This window comes from Leptodactylus fuscus, chromosome 1 (genome assembly GCF_031893055.1).
Source record: "Leptodactylus fuscus isolate aLepFus1 chromosome 1, aLepFus1.hap2, whole genome shotgun sequence".
NCBI classification, from domain to species: domain Eukaryota; kingdom Metazoa; phylum Chordata; class Amphibia; order Anura; family Leptodactylidae; genus Leptodactylus; species Leptodactylus fuscus.
This window is the reverse complement of record NC_134265.1, coordinates 212375738-212393890: the sequence shown is the minus strand read 5'-3', so window position 1 is coordinate 212393890 and position 18153 is coordinate 212375738. Positions and strand designations below refer to the sequence as shown.

The 18153-nt window shown below is 45.6% G+C and overlaps 1 protein-coding gene across 1 annotated transcript in view; it reads right to left on the bottom strand.

Moving 5' to 3' along the window:
* Window positions 1-18153, bottom strand: part of ADGRL3 (adhesion G protein-coupled receptor L3) — an 877296-nt gene that overhangs the window by 257190 nt on the left and 601953 nt on the right. Inside the window, exon 19 of the mRNA XM_075282777.1 lies at window positions 16583-16649. Coding sequence (XP_075138878.1) covers window positions 16583-16649 — 67 coding nt within the window. The remainder of the gene's footprint in view (window positions 1-16582; window positions 16650-18153) is intronic.

Genomic DNA, 18153 nt, shown 5'->3' with positions numbered 1-18153 from the left:
CAGAATATGTTCAACTTACCGAACGTGCCCAGGTGGGGGGATTCAGGGTCCGACGTCATCTTCAGCCACGTCTCTTCCAGCGATGTCCTCGGGTTCCGTCTAACTCGCGAACTGACATTGATAAAAAAATGGCACAGGCGCATGCACAGTAGAAGTAGTAGAAGCAGCCACTGCACATGCCATTTTTTATCAATGTTAGTTCGACAGTTAGACGGGACCCGAGGACATCGCTGGAAAAGGAGGCATGGCTCAAGATGACGTCGGACCCTGAATGCGCGCCCCCGTGCACGTTCGGTAAATTTAACATTTAGGGTTTTATTTTAAAACGGCGGGGGGGGGGGAGTTTAATATAACTTTAACGATGCCTGAATAGCCTTTTTAAAGGCTATGCATGCATATGTGGGGCTCTATCAGCATAATTTGTCTATATTGTTTGCTGTAACAAATGGATCTCCCTAGCAATTGTTTTAATTTCCCCCACCACAAAACACTTCTCCACCCACCACTACAGCCTTTCCCCTCTCTGGCCTATCTACCATTGAAATGTCTGTCTGTCCCTCTCTTCTTATTCCTGTTTTAAATGCTGGGAATTTAGTTATGGAGCCTCCAACTACCATTTATCCTGGAATATGAGGAGGGATTGTAGAGGTTGAGTGAAGACATGACAATTCATGTTGGGGTGCTTGACACTGGTGGGCACAAAAATGATGGGTCTATCCAGTGGCTGTTTATGTTAATGAAAGTCAGCCAGTCGGCACTCTCAGCTGACAGCCGGCTGCGCTTATCCATGATGATACCACCGGCTGCGCTGAAAACCCTTTCGGATAGAACGCTGGTGGCAGGACAGGACAGCACCTCCAAGGCGTATAGGGCAAGTTCAAGCCACAGGTCCAACTTTGACACCCAATATGTGTAGGGCGCAGAGGAATCAGAGAGGACGGGGCTGTGGTCGGACAGGTATTCCCGCAACATGCGCCTATACTTTTCCCGCCTGGTGACACTAGACCCCTCAGTGGCGGGAGTTTGGCGAGGGGGTGCCATTAACGTGTCCCAGAACTTAGACAGTGTACCCCTTGTGGGTGTGGCCGGACAGCACTTGTTCGCCTCATAGAGGAACTGTCCTCTCTGCCGCCAACGACACTTGATGGAAACATCTCCATCATGTTCTGTACCAATTGCTTGTGGCAGTCATTAATGCGATTGGCCCTCCCCTCTACCGGAATAAAAGACGAGATGTTATTTTTATACCGGGGGTCAAGGATTGCAAATATCCAGTATTGGTTGCTCTCCATTATTTTGACTACGCGCTTGTCACTTGAAAAGCACCCCAACATGAAGTCAGCCATGTGTGTCAGAGTGTTACTTGGCATGACTCTGCTGTCTCCACCGGAAAGGTCACTCTCCATTTCCTCCTCTTCCTCCTCCCTTTCGCCCCATCTGCACTGCAAGAATGGGACGCATTGAACTTCCCCGGTAGCCTCCTGTGTCACAATCATATCATCTGCCACGTCTTCATCCTCCTCCTCCGTCATTAAACGCTGTAAAGCGGACAGGTGTGTGGAACTACTCTCCTGCTGTCACGGTTCTGCTGCTACCCCTGACTCCTCAGTGTGATCTGTGTTATCCCTAATGGCAATGAGGGATTCTCACATCACACACAAGAGCGGGATTGTTACGCTCACTAGTGCGTCGTCACAGCTGACCCTTTTGGTTGACTCCTCAAACACCCGTAGGATTTCACATAGGTCTCCCATCCATGGCCACTCATGGTTGAGAAACTGAGGGAGCTGACTTTGTGGCACCCTGGGGTTTTGGAGATGGTACTACATCAAAGGTCTCTGCTGCTCAACCACTCTGCAGTTCCAGCGTGTGGGGACGTCGCACAACAGCCGGTGTTCGGGCAGATGTAGGCGTTGCTGGAGTTTTTTTAGGCTAGCAGCGGCTACTGTAGACTTGTGAAAGTGGGCGCACAAGCGCCGCACTTTCACCAGTAGCTCGTGCACATTTGGGTATGTCTTTAAAAAATGTTGCACCACTAGGTTAAAGACGTGGGCTAGGCATGGAACATGTTGGAGGCTGGCAAGCTCCAGAGCCACTACCAGGTTCCTGCCGTTATCAGACAAGACCATTCCTGGGCCCAGGTGCAGTGGCTCAAACCATATTGCTGTCTTATCAAGGAGGGCATCCCTCACCTCGGAGGCAGTGTGCTGTCTGTCCCCCAAGCTGATGAGCTTCAGCATGGACTGCTAACGTCTATGCACGCCAGTGCTGCAACATTTCCACACATCGGGAGAAATAGCGACAGCATAGCGAGGTTCCACACTTCTCATCAGGTCCCGGAAGGCCGGAGTTTCCACAAACTGGAACAGCCACATCTCCTGGGCCAGGAATTTGGAGATGTGCGCGTTCAACGCTTGCGCATGTGGGTGGTTAGCGCTGTATTTTTGCCTGCGCTCAAATGTCTGAGAGATGGTGGGTTGCTGGGAGGTGGTGCATGATGGTGCAGGAGAAGGAGCTGAGACAGAAACAGGGGAGGATAAAGGAGAAGTCCCCAAAGTGGCGGAGCCAGATGTTGCGGTGTCCTGGCTGGTGCTCTGGACTGCAGCTGCAGCACTGGAAACAGTGGGAGAGGCAGTGGCGGCTACGCTGGACAACGATTGTCCTGTGCTTGCTCTCTCCCACTGAGCCCAGTGCTTGGATTCCAAATGACAGCGCAAGGAAGTGGTCGAAACGTTGCTCTTTTCAGAGCCCCTACTCAGTTTCGAGTGGCAAATTGTGCAAACTGCACTATATTTGTCCTCTGCGCATTCCTTGAAAAATCTCCACACCATCGAGGAACGTGCCTTCGATGGGGGAGTTTTTCTGGGCTGGCTATAATAGGGAACATCTTGGGCCATTCTGGGTGTGGCCTGGCTTCGGCGAAGCAGCTGACCTCTGCCCCTGGACATGCCTCTGTCTCTAGCTTCCCTCTTTGATGCTGCACCTCCCTCAACATTGACACTGCTTTCCCCGCTTGACATCCCCCCCTGTTCAGGTCGGGTCAGTGTTCTCATTGTCCACCACCTTCTCTGCCAATTCCTCTCTCGCCTCCTCCTCCTGCACACCGCACATGGCAACAGGCTGCCCTGATGGCAACTGTGTCTCGTCATCGTCACTGAGGGTGGGTTGCTGGTCAACCACCACAAAATCAACAGGAGATGGAGGAGACTCCAGTGCTTGGGCATCTGAACACAAAGTCATCTGGTATCTCCGTGGAATCGGGAAATGGAGGGACAGGGAGAGGGAGAACTGGGAGAAAAGCAGATCTTCTTGTGCAATGGTGACTTGCTCCAGGCACTCAACACTTCCATCTGGAGGGGATGCAAATGTCATAAAGCCTAAAGGACTGCCTTGGCCGTGGATGACATCAGGCCTAAGACTCGCATAGCGGTGCATATTGTAACGCGCGGCAGTCTCTATCCTCACTCTCCTTGGGCTGGTTAGGAAGATCTGCATCCTTTGCGAATCTATGATGAATCCCAGGAATTTCTTCCGGGTAGACGGCACAATTTCTGACTTCGCCCAATTGATAAGCCAGCCCAACTTCTGTAGGAAGGAGATGGCTATCTGGAGCTGGTGATGGAGAATTGAAGTAAACGGAGTCGTCGAGGTAAGGAACAACAAAAAGGCCTTGCAGTCTGAGAGCAGCGGTGATGACCTTGGTGAAGACGTAGGGGGCTGATGATATGCCGAAGGGGAGAGAAGTGAACTGTAGGTGCTCCCTGTGACCGGATATGAGTACGGAGATCTGAAGATACTTTCTGTGCGGCTGGTAGATGGGAATATGAAGATAGGCGTCTTTTAGGTCCAAAGTAGCCATAGCTTCTTCCTGCTGAAGAAATGTCGTGACTGAATCTATAGACTCCATCCTGAAGGGCTTCTGTTTGATGTGGAGATTGAGATACCTCAGATCTATTATCATGCGCCAGCCTCCTGTACATTTTGGGACAAGAAAAACTGGTGAATAGACCCCCCGGCCTACTTCTGAAGGAGGGACATTATCTAAGGCCCCCTTTGCGATGTACTCTGCCACTGATTTTTCTAGGCAGGCTTGTTGAAGGGCTGGGAGGGACCGGGTGATAGTGAACTGGTCGCAAGGAGGCGTAGAGAATTCTATAGCGTAACTCTGATGGATGATTTGAAGGACCCATGGGTCCGAGATGGTTAGACACCAGGCCGCGAGAAATGCAGAAAGTAATCCTCCTACGGGAGGAAAGGTCACAGGGAGCCGCATCCCGTCAAAAGGCAGGTTTCTTTTTGGGCTCCTTTCTGGAACCCCCCGACCTGCAACTCTTGGATGATAATTAGGGCTTCTCTGGGACTGTTGGGGGCGATAGCTTCACCTTCTAGAGGAGGGGGGCCTCTTGCCCCTTGTGGCTGGAGAAAGTGACCTACCTTTCCCCTTGGCTAGCCCCTCCATAAGATCATCCAGCCCTTGGCCGAAAACCTTCCCCGGTTGGAAGGGGAGGGAGCATAGGGCGAACTTAGAGGCAGCGTCCGCCCTTCACGGCTTGATCCAGAGAGTCCTCCTGGCAGTGGTGGTCAGGGCCATGGACTTTGAAGCCAGTTTAAGCTGCTGTCACGATGATTCATGGAGAAAATCCGAGGCTAGGCGAAGGTCACTCATGGAGGCCAGGATATCATCCCTGTTCACCCCGGAATCGATATCGCATTCGAGGCGATCCAGACTTGCCTTCAGATTGTCAGCCACTTTGGTAGAGGCTATGGCCACTGATGCTTGGGCGGACGCAGAAGAATAAGCCTTCTTGAGTGTAGACTCTTCTGTCCAGGAGATTTTGGAGATTCGAACCATACTCCATGGGAACAACGGTTCTGCGGGAGAGCTTGGAAACAGCCAGGTCCACTTTAGGTGGGGGAGCCCCACCGATCCAGCTGTGATGGGTTGATGGGATAAACGGATTTGAAGGTCCTAGATGTGACATAGGCTTTCTCTGGCTGTTTCCATTTCTGTTCCATGAGGCCGACCATGGAAGCGTCCACTTGAAAAGTCCTCCGCTTATCAGAGGCTTCCCCGTCTGCATCCTGGTCCCACGACTGGATGGACTTCAGTAGTTTATGGGTTTTATCCCGATGGAATATGGGTCTGCTGGAATCAGATGACTGGTCGTCCGAGGAGACCGCTTTGTCATCAACATGGAGTCTCTCCAGAGACGGTAATGACTCAAAGTCCAGCCTTTGATTTTTAGTCAGCTGAGATAAAGACTCCCTGATATCCTTAAAGGAATCATCCTAAAACAAAGTAAAGTAGTAATAATTTCAGTGGAAAACCAGGGTTCCACATAATTGGTGTGATTACTCACCATGTGTGGAGGCTTCATCCCGAGGGGGGCCTCTACACTGGCGGCAACGAGAATAGTCGTAACCTAATTGAAAACCGGAGTTAGATTTAGGATAACTAACTATTTAGGATACCAAACATTCTCCTCGGGGGACCTAGTCCCCTAAAACATTAAAGGCAGGTAGAATTCTCTCCTGCAGCGGCGGACAGCCGCATAGGAAGTATGCGGCCCGCACCGGAATTGCGCGCCCACAAAAAGGAACCGGCCGAGAACTCGCTGCGGCACCAAGGTTCCCCATGCCGGCGTTCGCTCAGCCGGCCCTAAGGATCCCCGGGCGAATGGAGGCACGGCAGCAGCGCTGCTCTTCCCTGCCTCCAAACAGGAGCATAGTGAGTCCTCTACCATACATCAACTTGCCCCAGGTCCTTGGGACCAAACTGTGCCCTTAAAGTGAGAATCTTCTTCTTATTACAGGCACCAGCTTACAGAATGGAGGAAGCTGAAGGGACAGATCTTCTTGAAGCAAAGATCACCTGGATCAGGTAAGTGGTCCTGATCCTTTAGAACAGGGGTAGGGAACCTTCGGCTCTCCAGCTGCTGTGAAACTACACTCCCATCATGCTCCTTTCACTTCCATGGGAGTCCCAAGAACAGCAGAGCAAGTATGCATGCTGGGAGTTGTAGTTTTGCAACAGCTGGAGAGCCGTACGTTCCCTATCCCTGCTTTAGAAGGACAGAACGTCCTCCCCACCTGTTCTGGTCCACACAGGAAGAAAAAAACACATTTTCGGGGAGGAAGCTGTGTCCTTTTAAGGGATCCTAGCCATGTGAAATTGATACTGGCTAATTAAAAATCCACCTGTCCTACCAGCACACAGGGGCAGAAAATACCCCAGTTGTGCCGCTGGTAGGGACGACAGGGAATAAATGTTTTTTTTCTATTCTACCACAGGTGTCCAAATGCTTATTGGTAGACAGTGTATAAGAACTTCCTCTAAATTTCCATTCCTTTTGGCTTTGGCTTAAAAAATGCAACAAAATCTGCAACAAAAAAGCTGTGTTTCCGCAATGTGGTGCCTTAGCCATAAAAGGGATTTGAGGCTGAGGCCCCACATAGCAGGCTGCAACAAAAAAGTCCTGCAGTAAAAAACGTTCCAGAAATGGATCGCAGTTTTTCCACATTTCCTCTTCAGACTTTCTGCTTAAATTATACCTATAAGGAAACCCCCATTGTTTCACCCCATAGGTATCATTGACATGTTGTGATTTTTAAAACTGCAACTTCCAAAACTGTTTTGGAAATTGCAGCATTTTCTACATATTTTTCTGCAGTGTGGATAGGATTCACTAGAATCCCATCCACTTTGCAGGGACTGTAAAATGGCAAGTTTTTTTGTCACGGCATTTTCACCATGTGGGGCTCCGGCCTGAAATTGGTTCACTACTTCTAACACCTAATACCCTCAACAATAACTAACAATTAGTAACAATCCAGGCCATTTAACTGTTTGTTTGTTTTTTATATATTTTCTTGATGTCCCACTATGTGACCTGCATTGTATGCGGGAAGTCAGCCTATGCAGATGCAGCATGTTTGAGTGTGACATCTATGGTGTTAAAAGCCTCAATCCGACTAGAGGTAATGGAGCACGCTTCTGCTTTATGCTAATTCTGCAGTATGCTTGTCATTATGAAAATATTGAAGTATATAGACTGCCATGTGTGCACAAGGACCTGGAGGCTTGCCATAGTTTGTCTTCTTAGTTAGCATGGTTGTCATATTCATTATCATCTTGAAAAAAATAGAGTCAGCCTCCTTCCCTGGCTGTGACATATCAAGCCCCTCCCCCCCTCCTTCCCCACTACATTCAAAGGATTGTGTTCCTCTTCCTTACAGATCCTTGGTCCTCCAACACCAAAATCCTAACCCAGTTTTTCATCTTCCTCCTGTTCCTCTTGCATCACCCCAGATTGATCATGGTAACCAAAAGTTAGAGGCTGTTATTTTTTCTCCACACCTCGTTGCATGAGTGTAAGTATTTCCCATAAGATTTATAATAAAGGATCACATCTATGATGCTGCATTTGTGGGTCCTTCTGTAAACAAAGCCTCATCTCGGTGAGCGAAACGCGTGTCAGACGTGCTCGGTTGGTGTGGCATGTAGATCATGACAGTGTTATGTATAGATAATAGGCAGTGGGTGTTTTGTCTGCATTCACTTTGGTTTTACCACTTCCGGAAATGCAGGATCGCATTTCAACAGTCATGCCAATTGTAAAAGAACATCTGCAAAGAGCACAAGAGGTCCAAAGCAGAATTTACAATCGTAAAAAAAACCTTTTCATTAGGGCTAGTTCACACGGAGCAAGGAGGCGGAGATTTTGACAGCGGATTTTGCCTCAAAATCCACCTCCATACAATGGTGGTCTATGGAGACCACTAGCGTTCCTTTTTCCGCTAGTGGAAAAAAGGAGCGAGCTGCCCTTTTTTCAGGCGGCAGCAACCTCCGGATTTGGCCCATTCATTTGAGCCGACTCCGGAGCTCCAGCACTCTCGATGCCAAAATCCGCCCCCAGTGTGAACGAGCCCTTAGATACACTTTTTATATGCACTTACGTTTTTTCATTTGTTTCTGTGTTATAGTCCCAAGTTACTTAGATGTGCTCCACGCTTATGTAATAAGGTCCAGTATACATCATGTGCTATGTATGCTCTGTTTAACCCTTAAGTACTATCATGGTGTCTATCATAATTATATGTGTAAGATAGTGGTGTATGATAGACACCATGATAGGACTTAAGGGTTAAGCAGCCATTTGAGAAGCACGGATCATGAATCTAAATGAACAAACTACACGGCATAGATGTATTAATAACTTGAAAAGGAACTTGCTGCACACAGAGCAGGAACACACGGGGGTAAGTGTAGAGAGGGATGGTAGCATGGTGGAACAAGAGGCAGTTAGCTGAGTGATAGAAAGTAGCAGGGTAGAGAGAAGAATTTCAGGTTGGTTAGTCCCCAACAAGTTTGCTAAATTGGCAGATGAAGGGACTGTTAGTGCAGGGGTGAAACTGCTGCAGCAAGATGCTTCCTCTGGCAGTAAGGAGAATGCTTGCTCCAGTAAGAAGGGAAATAGGAGTGCTGGGCAGTCCAAAAAGGTGCCAGTAGAGGGTATTCAATCATTAAGGGAACCCATAAGACAATCTCTCACAAAGCCATTGTGGTGCCTTCCTGGTGCTCATGTTCAATACATCATCACATATCAGGATGACCAAGGAAATTAAGGGGATAGGTGTATTAGAGTATAAAGAAAGATTGGGGTTGTTTAGTTCGGAAAAGAGACTGCTTAGGGGTAACCTGCTTAAGATGTAAAAATATATGAATGTACAGTACAGAGATTTTTCCAATGATCTCTTTATACTGATGCCTGTTAGGAAAAATGTTTTAACCGTAGCTGGGATTCTTTAGAGTAAGAATGGTGAGAAAGAATGTTGATCCAGGGATTTTCCATATTTGGAAGTGAAGTTTAGAGTTGGAATTTCTTTCTTATGATTGTATTCAGTCTCATGATTTGTAAAGTGCTGCAGAATATGTTGGCACCATTTATATAAAATACTAGCTGGTACCCGCTGTGTAAATACAGTCGTGGGGAAGGTTTTAGTAGTGTGTAAAAGGTCTGGGAGATGAAATGTAAGTTCATATGTTGTTTTTATTGTAAGTTAGAGAATACGTGAGACTTTTTCATGTAAAATATTTTTTATTTCAACTGGTATACGTACATGCTTTGCCAAAGAATGGTAATGAGTTTTGTAGGCTGCATCCCGCAGCTTGCAAAACAATGGGGTTGTAGAAGAGCAGGGGGTGTGCTGCCTAATGCAATGCATTGGAATAGTAAAGTATTGCAATGCACTGCATAATTGTGTCAGTGCGTGGAGGTGTAATATTGGTTTGTGTTTGTACAGTGGCCGATTTTTGAGTCGGGGCTAGGTAAGATGTGTGTGTTTCACAGTATTTTTTATTTTTTTTATTTTTAATTGTTTATTTATTTTTTGATTGTGTGTTGCATGTATGAGACCTCCTAGGGGTCTTGAACCCCTGGGGGTCTCAGTAGCAATGTCATGTGTGACAATGCTAATACATTTACATGATGTGTTAAACAATGTGAATGTGTTTTGCAGGCTGCATGCAGCAGCTTGCAAAACAGTAGGGTTGGAGAACAGCAGGGGGTGTGCTAAAGAATGCAATGCATTGCAATACTAATGTATTGCAATGCATTGCCTAATTGTGCCAGTGCTATTGCTGGCTATGTAGCATAGCCTGCAGCAGTCTGGACAGAGGCAGCTGAGTGTGAGGCGTGGGAGACCCGGTAGTTGCTATAGTAACCTGCTGGCGGCAGCGTAGCTCAGTGTAGACAGCGGAGATCAGGAGGAAGATGCCTACGCGCAGCGGGGGACAGACCGGAGGCGCGGTACAGGTAAGAGAAGGCGGAGGAGGAGGGAATGTGGCCAACAATGGAGGACATCATGGGGGTCATCACGGGGGTTGAGCAGGCTATGTCGGGCGGGCGGCTCGGTGCGGTACACCTCAGAGAAGGCGGCGGAGTAGGGAATGTGGGCAACAATGGGGGACATCACGGGGGTTAAGCAGGATATGTGGGTCGTGCGGCTCCCAGGCACCTGCTACAGCGAAAGTGCCGGCATGCGCCGTAATGGAATGGCGTGTGCCGGCAACGGAGCACAGCCAGCAGAAATGAAGTCGGTGCTATGCCAATAAGCGGCGGCTATGGCGGGTGGTTGGCATAGGAACATCAGCGGCATGGGCTATACTAAGGGGGTGAAGTGCGGTGCAAGTTAGTGTGAGGTGTTTTGAGGAGGCTAAGTAGATAGATAGGCTACGGAGGGAGATGGGGAAGATTATTATGGAGCGTAAGGTGCCGGTACAGCGTAGTATACAGGCCAGAAGTCCTGGCAATGCAAGAATGGTTTGGCCACTTACCAGTGTCGGGCCGGTGGATAGATCATCAACAGCAAACAGCAGGGAGGTGAGAGTGGCGTCGGGGAGTGTTGCGGCCTGGAGCCAGTGTGTCGGGTGATGCTGTGTAAGCTGGAGGCGCAAAATGGTGGCGTGCTGGCAACACGTTGTCTATGCGTGTAATGTGCGCATGCTCCTGTGAAGACAGTGGAGTAGTCTGGTGGGCGGTGCCGCGGATCCTCCCAGTGGTGGGGGTTGGTAAAGATGGCTGGGTCGGAGAGTGAAACAGGTCGGCTCCTGCAGTATCATTACGGTTAGTGTGAAAGTGCTGAAGTATATGTGAATGTAATTGTGTGTGGTTAGGGGCTAGGCTGTAGAGGGGAATGTGAAGTTTTAGGGCTTGCTATGGGCCTTTTGTGTGGGTCCTGGGAAAAACGGATGTGCGTTATTGTGATGAAAAGTAGCCTATTGTGCAATCGGGTGTATTAACTATGTTTGTGGAAAATTTGAGCCAAATCGGTGGAGCGGTTTTTCAGTGATTGAGGAACAAACATCCGAATATCCAGACATCCAAACACACAAACCCACACACTCACAAACTTTCACATTTATAATATTAATAGGATAATTATTATTGTTTTAAATGGCCACAAAGTATAAAAAAAATGGAGGAAAACAATGAAATTAACACTGATGATTCTTTGGCAGATAGCACCTGGCAATTGGGTTAGTGTGACATCAGATGAAGATGGTGGTGGCAGTGATAATAGTAAGGATTCCAGCCAATCCACAGGCCTAATATCCAAAGAGCCTGCTTGGGGAAGACCTAGGAGAAGCTCACAGGGTGGGGATGACACTGGTGGTGGTAGTAGCAGAGACATTTCTGCTGCTGCTGGTGTTTGTTGCAGCAACTACATATGGCAATCTCCTGAGTGGGAATTTTTTCTACAGCAGCAAATGATAAATTCATGGCAGTGTGCAAGGTCTGCCAGCAAATGTAGGAACTACATTTCTATGTTCTGTGAGAAGGTGACAGGCAGAATGCGGGAGTCATGGTATATCTCTCCCAGATTCCTGACTTATGTGTGGTCCAGGGCGGATCTTCAATAAGCTGCAGCCCAGGTGTGGGTCATAGACTCGTTACTGGGCCATAAAAGGCTGCAGAGCCTCCACTTCAGGGCAGATACTGGGAGGAGAGGAATTGGCTGGGTCTGTCCTGTTGAAAGATTTGTGTCCCTTTCTCTAACTGGTTGAGTCCATACCTCTGCTTCTACCAAGCTAACTTCCCCAGAGTTCTCATACAAAAAGGCATTGCCATTTTATTTGGCAAAATAGACTTGGTAGTGGCACTAGCAAGGAAAGTGGGAGAGAATGTTCTACTCCTCCTGTAATCTAGCGCATAGTCATCGTTATAATCATCACCAACTGTTTCTTATACTACTCCTCCATGCCAAAGCTGGTCATCCATGAGGGAATTAGTGTCCAGGAAAATGAAATATGCACCCAGTTATATTGCGGTTCTGCAACTTAACCTGCACCTGGCCAAGTTAATGACAGTGCAGTCACTGCTGCACCAATTAGTGGATTTTGACAACTAATGACCTCAATTGAGGATACCTAGCAGGTATTATTTCTCTAGGAAAGCTATCCCTGCTTTGTATCACCATGCATCAGAGAATGTGGGCCTTTCCCTGAATATGTCAGTCTAGGGAAAGGTGCACGCCACCACTGACATATGGAGCAGTAGTTATGGACAAGAAAATTACATGATTTTTATGGCCCTCTGGGTCAATGTTTTTAGTGGCAGCAGCCACATTCCACATAAACAACAAGGCCAGGTGCTAGTTCCACCACATGTTCACAAGCATGAAGATACATGTTGACAAGCATGGCAACCTGAGTGCTCCACTGCTTATACAGTGACAAGAGTATTATTAGCATCAAGCAAGTACTGAAGACCCTTGTTATAAGGCCAAAACAAGGGAATAAACATTGGAATGTCATCATATAGACTGCATAACCAACTTTGCTCAGCATTTAGCAAGAGCATTGCAAGTGCCAGTCAACCCAGGTGGCCACTGTCTGCTCCCAGTCCATCTCACTCAGCCAGCCTCCCCACCTCTGCTGTCAGTGCCACAGCAAAGTGTCAAGAGTAAAAGCAGAATGTAAAGCACCTGGAACATGATGAACCAGAATTTTTTCTGGTGGCAGTGCCAAGTGGGGCCAGAACAGGAAATTGGCCTCCATTAACTGCACCTGCAGGTACAGTTGTACTTAGAGTGCTCGTATGGTTCAGCAGATAACTCTGACCCCATGCAAAAAGTTACTTTTGTCAAAATTAATCAGACATGCATCCATGAGGATTTTCACACACCTCTAGCTGATGCCTTTGAATAGAGCTGCCACACTGTTCATCATGTTCCATTTACTGCACTGCTGATTCTAACTCCTTTCCTCCACGCCACCAACTTGTTTTCCTGGAAGACCACTATCAGGACAGGCTAAGGTTTAATCCATATAGAAACGGGGATACCATTAACCTGCCTGTAACCCTATTAGGGCACCGCATTGGACATTGATGTTGATTAAAGGGACTCTATCACTAGGAAAAGTCATTTTTAACTAATCACACCTTTGCATAGCCTTCAGAAAGTATATTCCACACCTACCTTTAGTATATAGATTGCCTCAGTGGTTTCTGAATAAGTCTGTTTTTATTCATATGCTAATTAGACTGGTGCACGATGCCTGTCCTGTTGTTTCCTATGCACAGGCTGCTGCTGCTGATGATGACTCAGCTTCCTGTTTGCACACACACATAGGAGATAATAGGAGAGAGGAGGCTGCTGGGAACTTCCTGAGCTGGCTGGAAGCTCATTAGCATATGAATAAAAACAGACTTATTCAGAAACCACTGAGGCAATCTACATACCAAAGGTAAGTGTGGAATAGACTTTCTAAAGGCTATGCAAGGATATGATTAGTTAAAAAATGACTTTTCCCAGTGATAGAGCCCCTTTAAGGATTTGTTCAGATACCATACATCATCCAATTTATCTTGATGCTTCTTTAAAGCTGGCACTGTGACCATAGAGGGAATCTGAGGAAGGTTTGTTGTAAGCAGAAAACGTTTACACGTGCACTATATTGTGTGTTTATCATCATCTTCTGAATAAATTCATCTTGCATAAGATAATTACGCCTTAGTGGGATCTTCTTCTAACTTTCCTAAACAGTCTGTCATCATCTATTGTGGCCCATTGCATCACATTATTCCCACAGCTACCACCACTCAACCAGACACGCGGCCCGGTTCATCATATCATTTCATGCCGTACAGCCACTCAAGTTGCCACATCTACCACCACTCAGCCATCACCTTCTACTATACTGCACCGTTGATGCCACAATGCTGGCATAAAAAAAATTGATGTCAAGCAGAATGCCATGAATGAATAATTTTTTGGTGTTTTTTTTATTTTTTTAAATGCCAATTCAACACTTTTCAACTTAGGCTTACAGCCTCAAATTTGTATTCACAATGAAAACCTGCAGCACTTACAAGCCTTCAAAACTGTGTATTTTCTCTATGTGAGAAGGTGACAGGTAAAGTTCTGGAAGGTCACTGTATCTTAACCAGATTCCTCACTTATGTATGGTGAGTGAGGTCACAACACAGGTCTGTAACAAAACCTCAGCTGTGAGATGTCTTTTCTCTTTACTACTTCTTATCCTACAGCAGGAATGAGCCTTCAAGCGCAGTTGGGTGCTGGGCCTCATTAAAGGCCTATTAAAGGTTGTCAGGACCTCAGTCCTGGGCAGTTCCTGGGGTAGAGAGAGGAGGAGCTGGGTTCTGTCCTAAAACCCTGACAACTGGTGAGAGACCAGTGTGAACTATAGCTAAAGATAAAATGATAAAACTTCACTTTTATTTGATTACTATTAAAAACATGAAAAAAAAAGTGTAAAACCATGTCCCACACCCAAACCAACTTTAACAGAACCGGTTGTTGTGAGGAAGGGAGATGCTATTGTAGGTCCTGACCCTACAGCATACTCCTTACTACCTCCCTATTACAACATAAGATGTGTGCCTAACTCAGCAGACTTAATTAAAGGGGTTGTCTCATCACAAGGATCCTATGTATACTGCTAGCGTATGTGGATTTAAGACTTTTTTCTAAATGCATTGCTTTATCAAAACTGCTTTGTTTGGCCGCTATCTTGATTTATTCACTTCATTGTTTACACTCCGTTTCTATGGCCCTTGGGATTATCTGCTCATTTGTCAAGTGATGTAGCTGCCTGCTCTCAGGGGGGGAGGGAGGGGCTGGGAGCAGCTCTGAGCTGTTTGAGAAGCTCCGCTACTTAAATGACACAAATAGGGGAGATGAGAGCTCCAGGATTTCTGAGCTCTTATCAGTCGGTTTAAGTGAATTTAGCTGATAAAAGCTGAGATAGGGAATCCTTTACCTCTGTATGTAATGCAAGCTGACTCAAATCCAGCTCTGCTACATCAGCTTCACACTGTGGTAATTCATTTACAACCAATCCTGTGCAAGTGAAACCCCGCCCACCTATGTGCCAAGAAAAGCAGGAAGTGAAGAGAGCACAACAGCCTGCAGGTTAGTGAACAAGTGTCATGGGAATACCCCTTTAAGGACAGAACCACTGTACCAGGGCTCAGTGGACTACTCCCCCACCTCTCCGAGGTTACTGGCCTACACCACGCCAACAGAGAGGGGAGGTACCACCGGCCAGTCTCTGTGGGGCTGACAGGTGAGGGGTGTCGGTGGTTTGTGAGAGGTTTATATGGACTGGGTGGTATTTTTTCCAGTGGAGAGGCACGTTAGGGTATTTAGGGTCACAAGTATTAAGTCTGTATTTTGATTTCCACATATTGATGTGTATCATTAGCATTATTAACATTATTCATTGGTATAATCCCAGCAGTTCTCACTAGACCATGTTTTTATTTTATTCACTGTAGTGTTACATATTTCTTTACATTTAAAACATATTTTTTTACATATTTAATGTCAACACGTGAAGGTTATAATTATGTAATGGAGACAAAAAAGCTTCAGCACAATGAAGCCTTTAGTATTAATATAAAATATAAATTTTAATTTGTTCATAAATAAAAAGGAAAAAGAGGGGGGAATCACCAGATACAAAAAGTAGAAAAAATTGCACAAAGAACTTACATAGGCAGTGCAAAATACCTACGCGTTTCGAGGCTTGTGCCTCTTACTCATGGCATGGCATGCGCAGGGCCCTCAGTCCTATTGTGTGAAGTGACTATTTCTTTGTAATGTATCTTTTTATCTGTACTTGAACCCTACAAATTGTACAGTGCTGCAGAATATGTTGTCGCTATATAAATAAAATGTAGTATTCTTAATTATTGATATGCTAATTAACCAGGACAAAGCACCGGAAGTTCACTGAGTACTATGTGCTGTATGTAACCAGGGGGGAGGTGAGAGCAGGGAAGGCTGCTGCTGCTGATGATGATGATGATGATGACGTCCCTGGCTCTCACCTTCTCCCTGTTTACATACAGCACACAGTGCCCAGTGAAATTCTTATGCTCCCTGCTGGTTAATAATATCAATAAAAGTGGGCTAATTCAAAAACAAAAGGTATGTCTGGAATAGCCTTTCTAAAGGCTATGCAAATATATGTTTAGTTAAAAATCACTAGAGCCAATGATAGAATACCTTTAAACATTTTCCTGTGTTGGATTAATAAATATTGAGATTTTTGGATATAACTTTGGTTGTTATGTTTCATTTCTTATGGCCTGACCATTTCTGGTAGATAGTAGATTCATATTGGTAGGAATGTTTAGTAGTTATTATATCTGGGATAGAAGATTTGCAGGTTTAACAATTTAAACTCTGGCTAGAACTGAATGTATTCAGACTGAAACAAATCATGAGACCAAACCACCTGAACCTTATATGAAAAGCAACATCAGAGTTTTGCCGAACTGGGTCGCCACTGAACCTTCAAAGTAATCCAGGTAGAGCAGCTCATTCGTATGTAAAGGTAAATCTAGTAATTGTGCTTAGCCTCATTTACCTAATAAGAGCTGCAAGACCAGAAATACGAATGCACTACTGTTCCAAGATTATGTGTATTCATATGTACATTTATCCTTCAGCAGATACATTTACCCCACTTAAATTATATTGATGCAGTTATTTAGTATAAGTTCTTACAAGTCAGTAAAAAAAGTAATACATAAACAAATAAAATAATTACCATGATTATCAGTGTAGCTGGTCCAATAAAGCTCCAAATAAAATAAGTATCATGTCGAAGCCAACACCTAAAGAATATAAAAATACATTTTATATGCATATGTAAATATATATTACGTTTTTAAATCATTTTTTACAGTGCCTTCTGAAAGGGTTATTCCCATTTTAGCCTTTGATGGCTGATATGAGAATGGACAGGAATAGTAGAAACAGCCAAGCAGGTTATGCTGCCATAGAAGTGCATGAAGTTTAGGGAAAGAATATAGGACAAGCTAGAAGAGCTCCTGGGGTATGGAAACAGTACAGCTCACTATGCTATGCTGTTCTGCTAGCTCACATTCACTTGTTTTCAAGGTTTGGCAAACAGTGTAACGCTTGTCTGCGTCAGTCACTCTCATCCTTGTGTTTATGACATCTCTTCACGGTTGTAACACTCCTGTTCACAACATTTATATCATATGCAATATATATTTATATACCTAATTATTTTCAGGGGAAATAGTAGTTAAATGACAAACACAAGCAAAAACCTGGAATCAGTACAGAATTGTGCATAAACTAGATAAGCATTCTAATTTTGCAGGTGGCCTTACTATAAGCAGATGACATACATTTTGGGTATGTATATTCACGCACAATAGATTTGTAGCAGAGATGCCATCTTATAACACCTTAATACGTCATATTCATCCCAACACACAACATTTATTCTAGGGCCTATGGGCCCTAGAATTGTAGGGCCCAAGAGGTAGGGAGTGACAATTGGATTTCAAAACACAAATTTTGCTGCCAATATTTTAGGCCCATTGCACATTCAAGCAAGATTTGTGTTACTAAATCAATTGAAAACCCCCATAAATGATACCATTTTATAAACTAGACCCCTTGAGATATTCATTGAGGGGTACAGTGAGTATTTTGACCCCATATGTTTTGAAAAGATTTGCGTCAAACAAAACATTTTCATATTTTTTAGGTGTAAACTGCTGATTGGGCACACAGTAGGGCTCAGAAGGGAAGGAGCACTGCGCTTTTTAGCTTTTGGGGTACAGATTCAGAGGGATTTTCTGGGCTCCATGTTATTTTTTGCAGAGCCCTGGAGGTGACAGTAACAAGTGATTATGAAGATAATCTTGTTTCCCTTAGTCCTAACAGCGGCACAATGTGGGGTATTTCTGCCCCTGTGTGCTGGTAGGACAGGCGGATATTTAATTAGCCAATCAAATACGTGGCAGGCCCTATAAGAGGGCACAAGAACCTCCCCTCTGCGTGTAAATACAAAAGTACCTCCATAACATTTATATACAGTTTTATACATAAGATATGATTCCCAGGGTGGGAAATCTTGTGCCGCTGTTAGGACTAAGGAAAACAAGATTATCTTCATAATCACTTGTTCCCTGTCGTCCGTACCAGCGGCACAATGTGGGGATATAGCAAGCAGGTCCCCAAGATGGGTGGGACTAACCCATGACCGAACTTAAAACGGTCTGAGCAAAGGCAGTGGAATCTGCCACTTGGTCCTTCAGGCGGTAATGCCGAATGAAGGTGGATTCAGATGCCCAAGAGGCA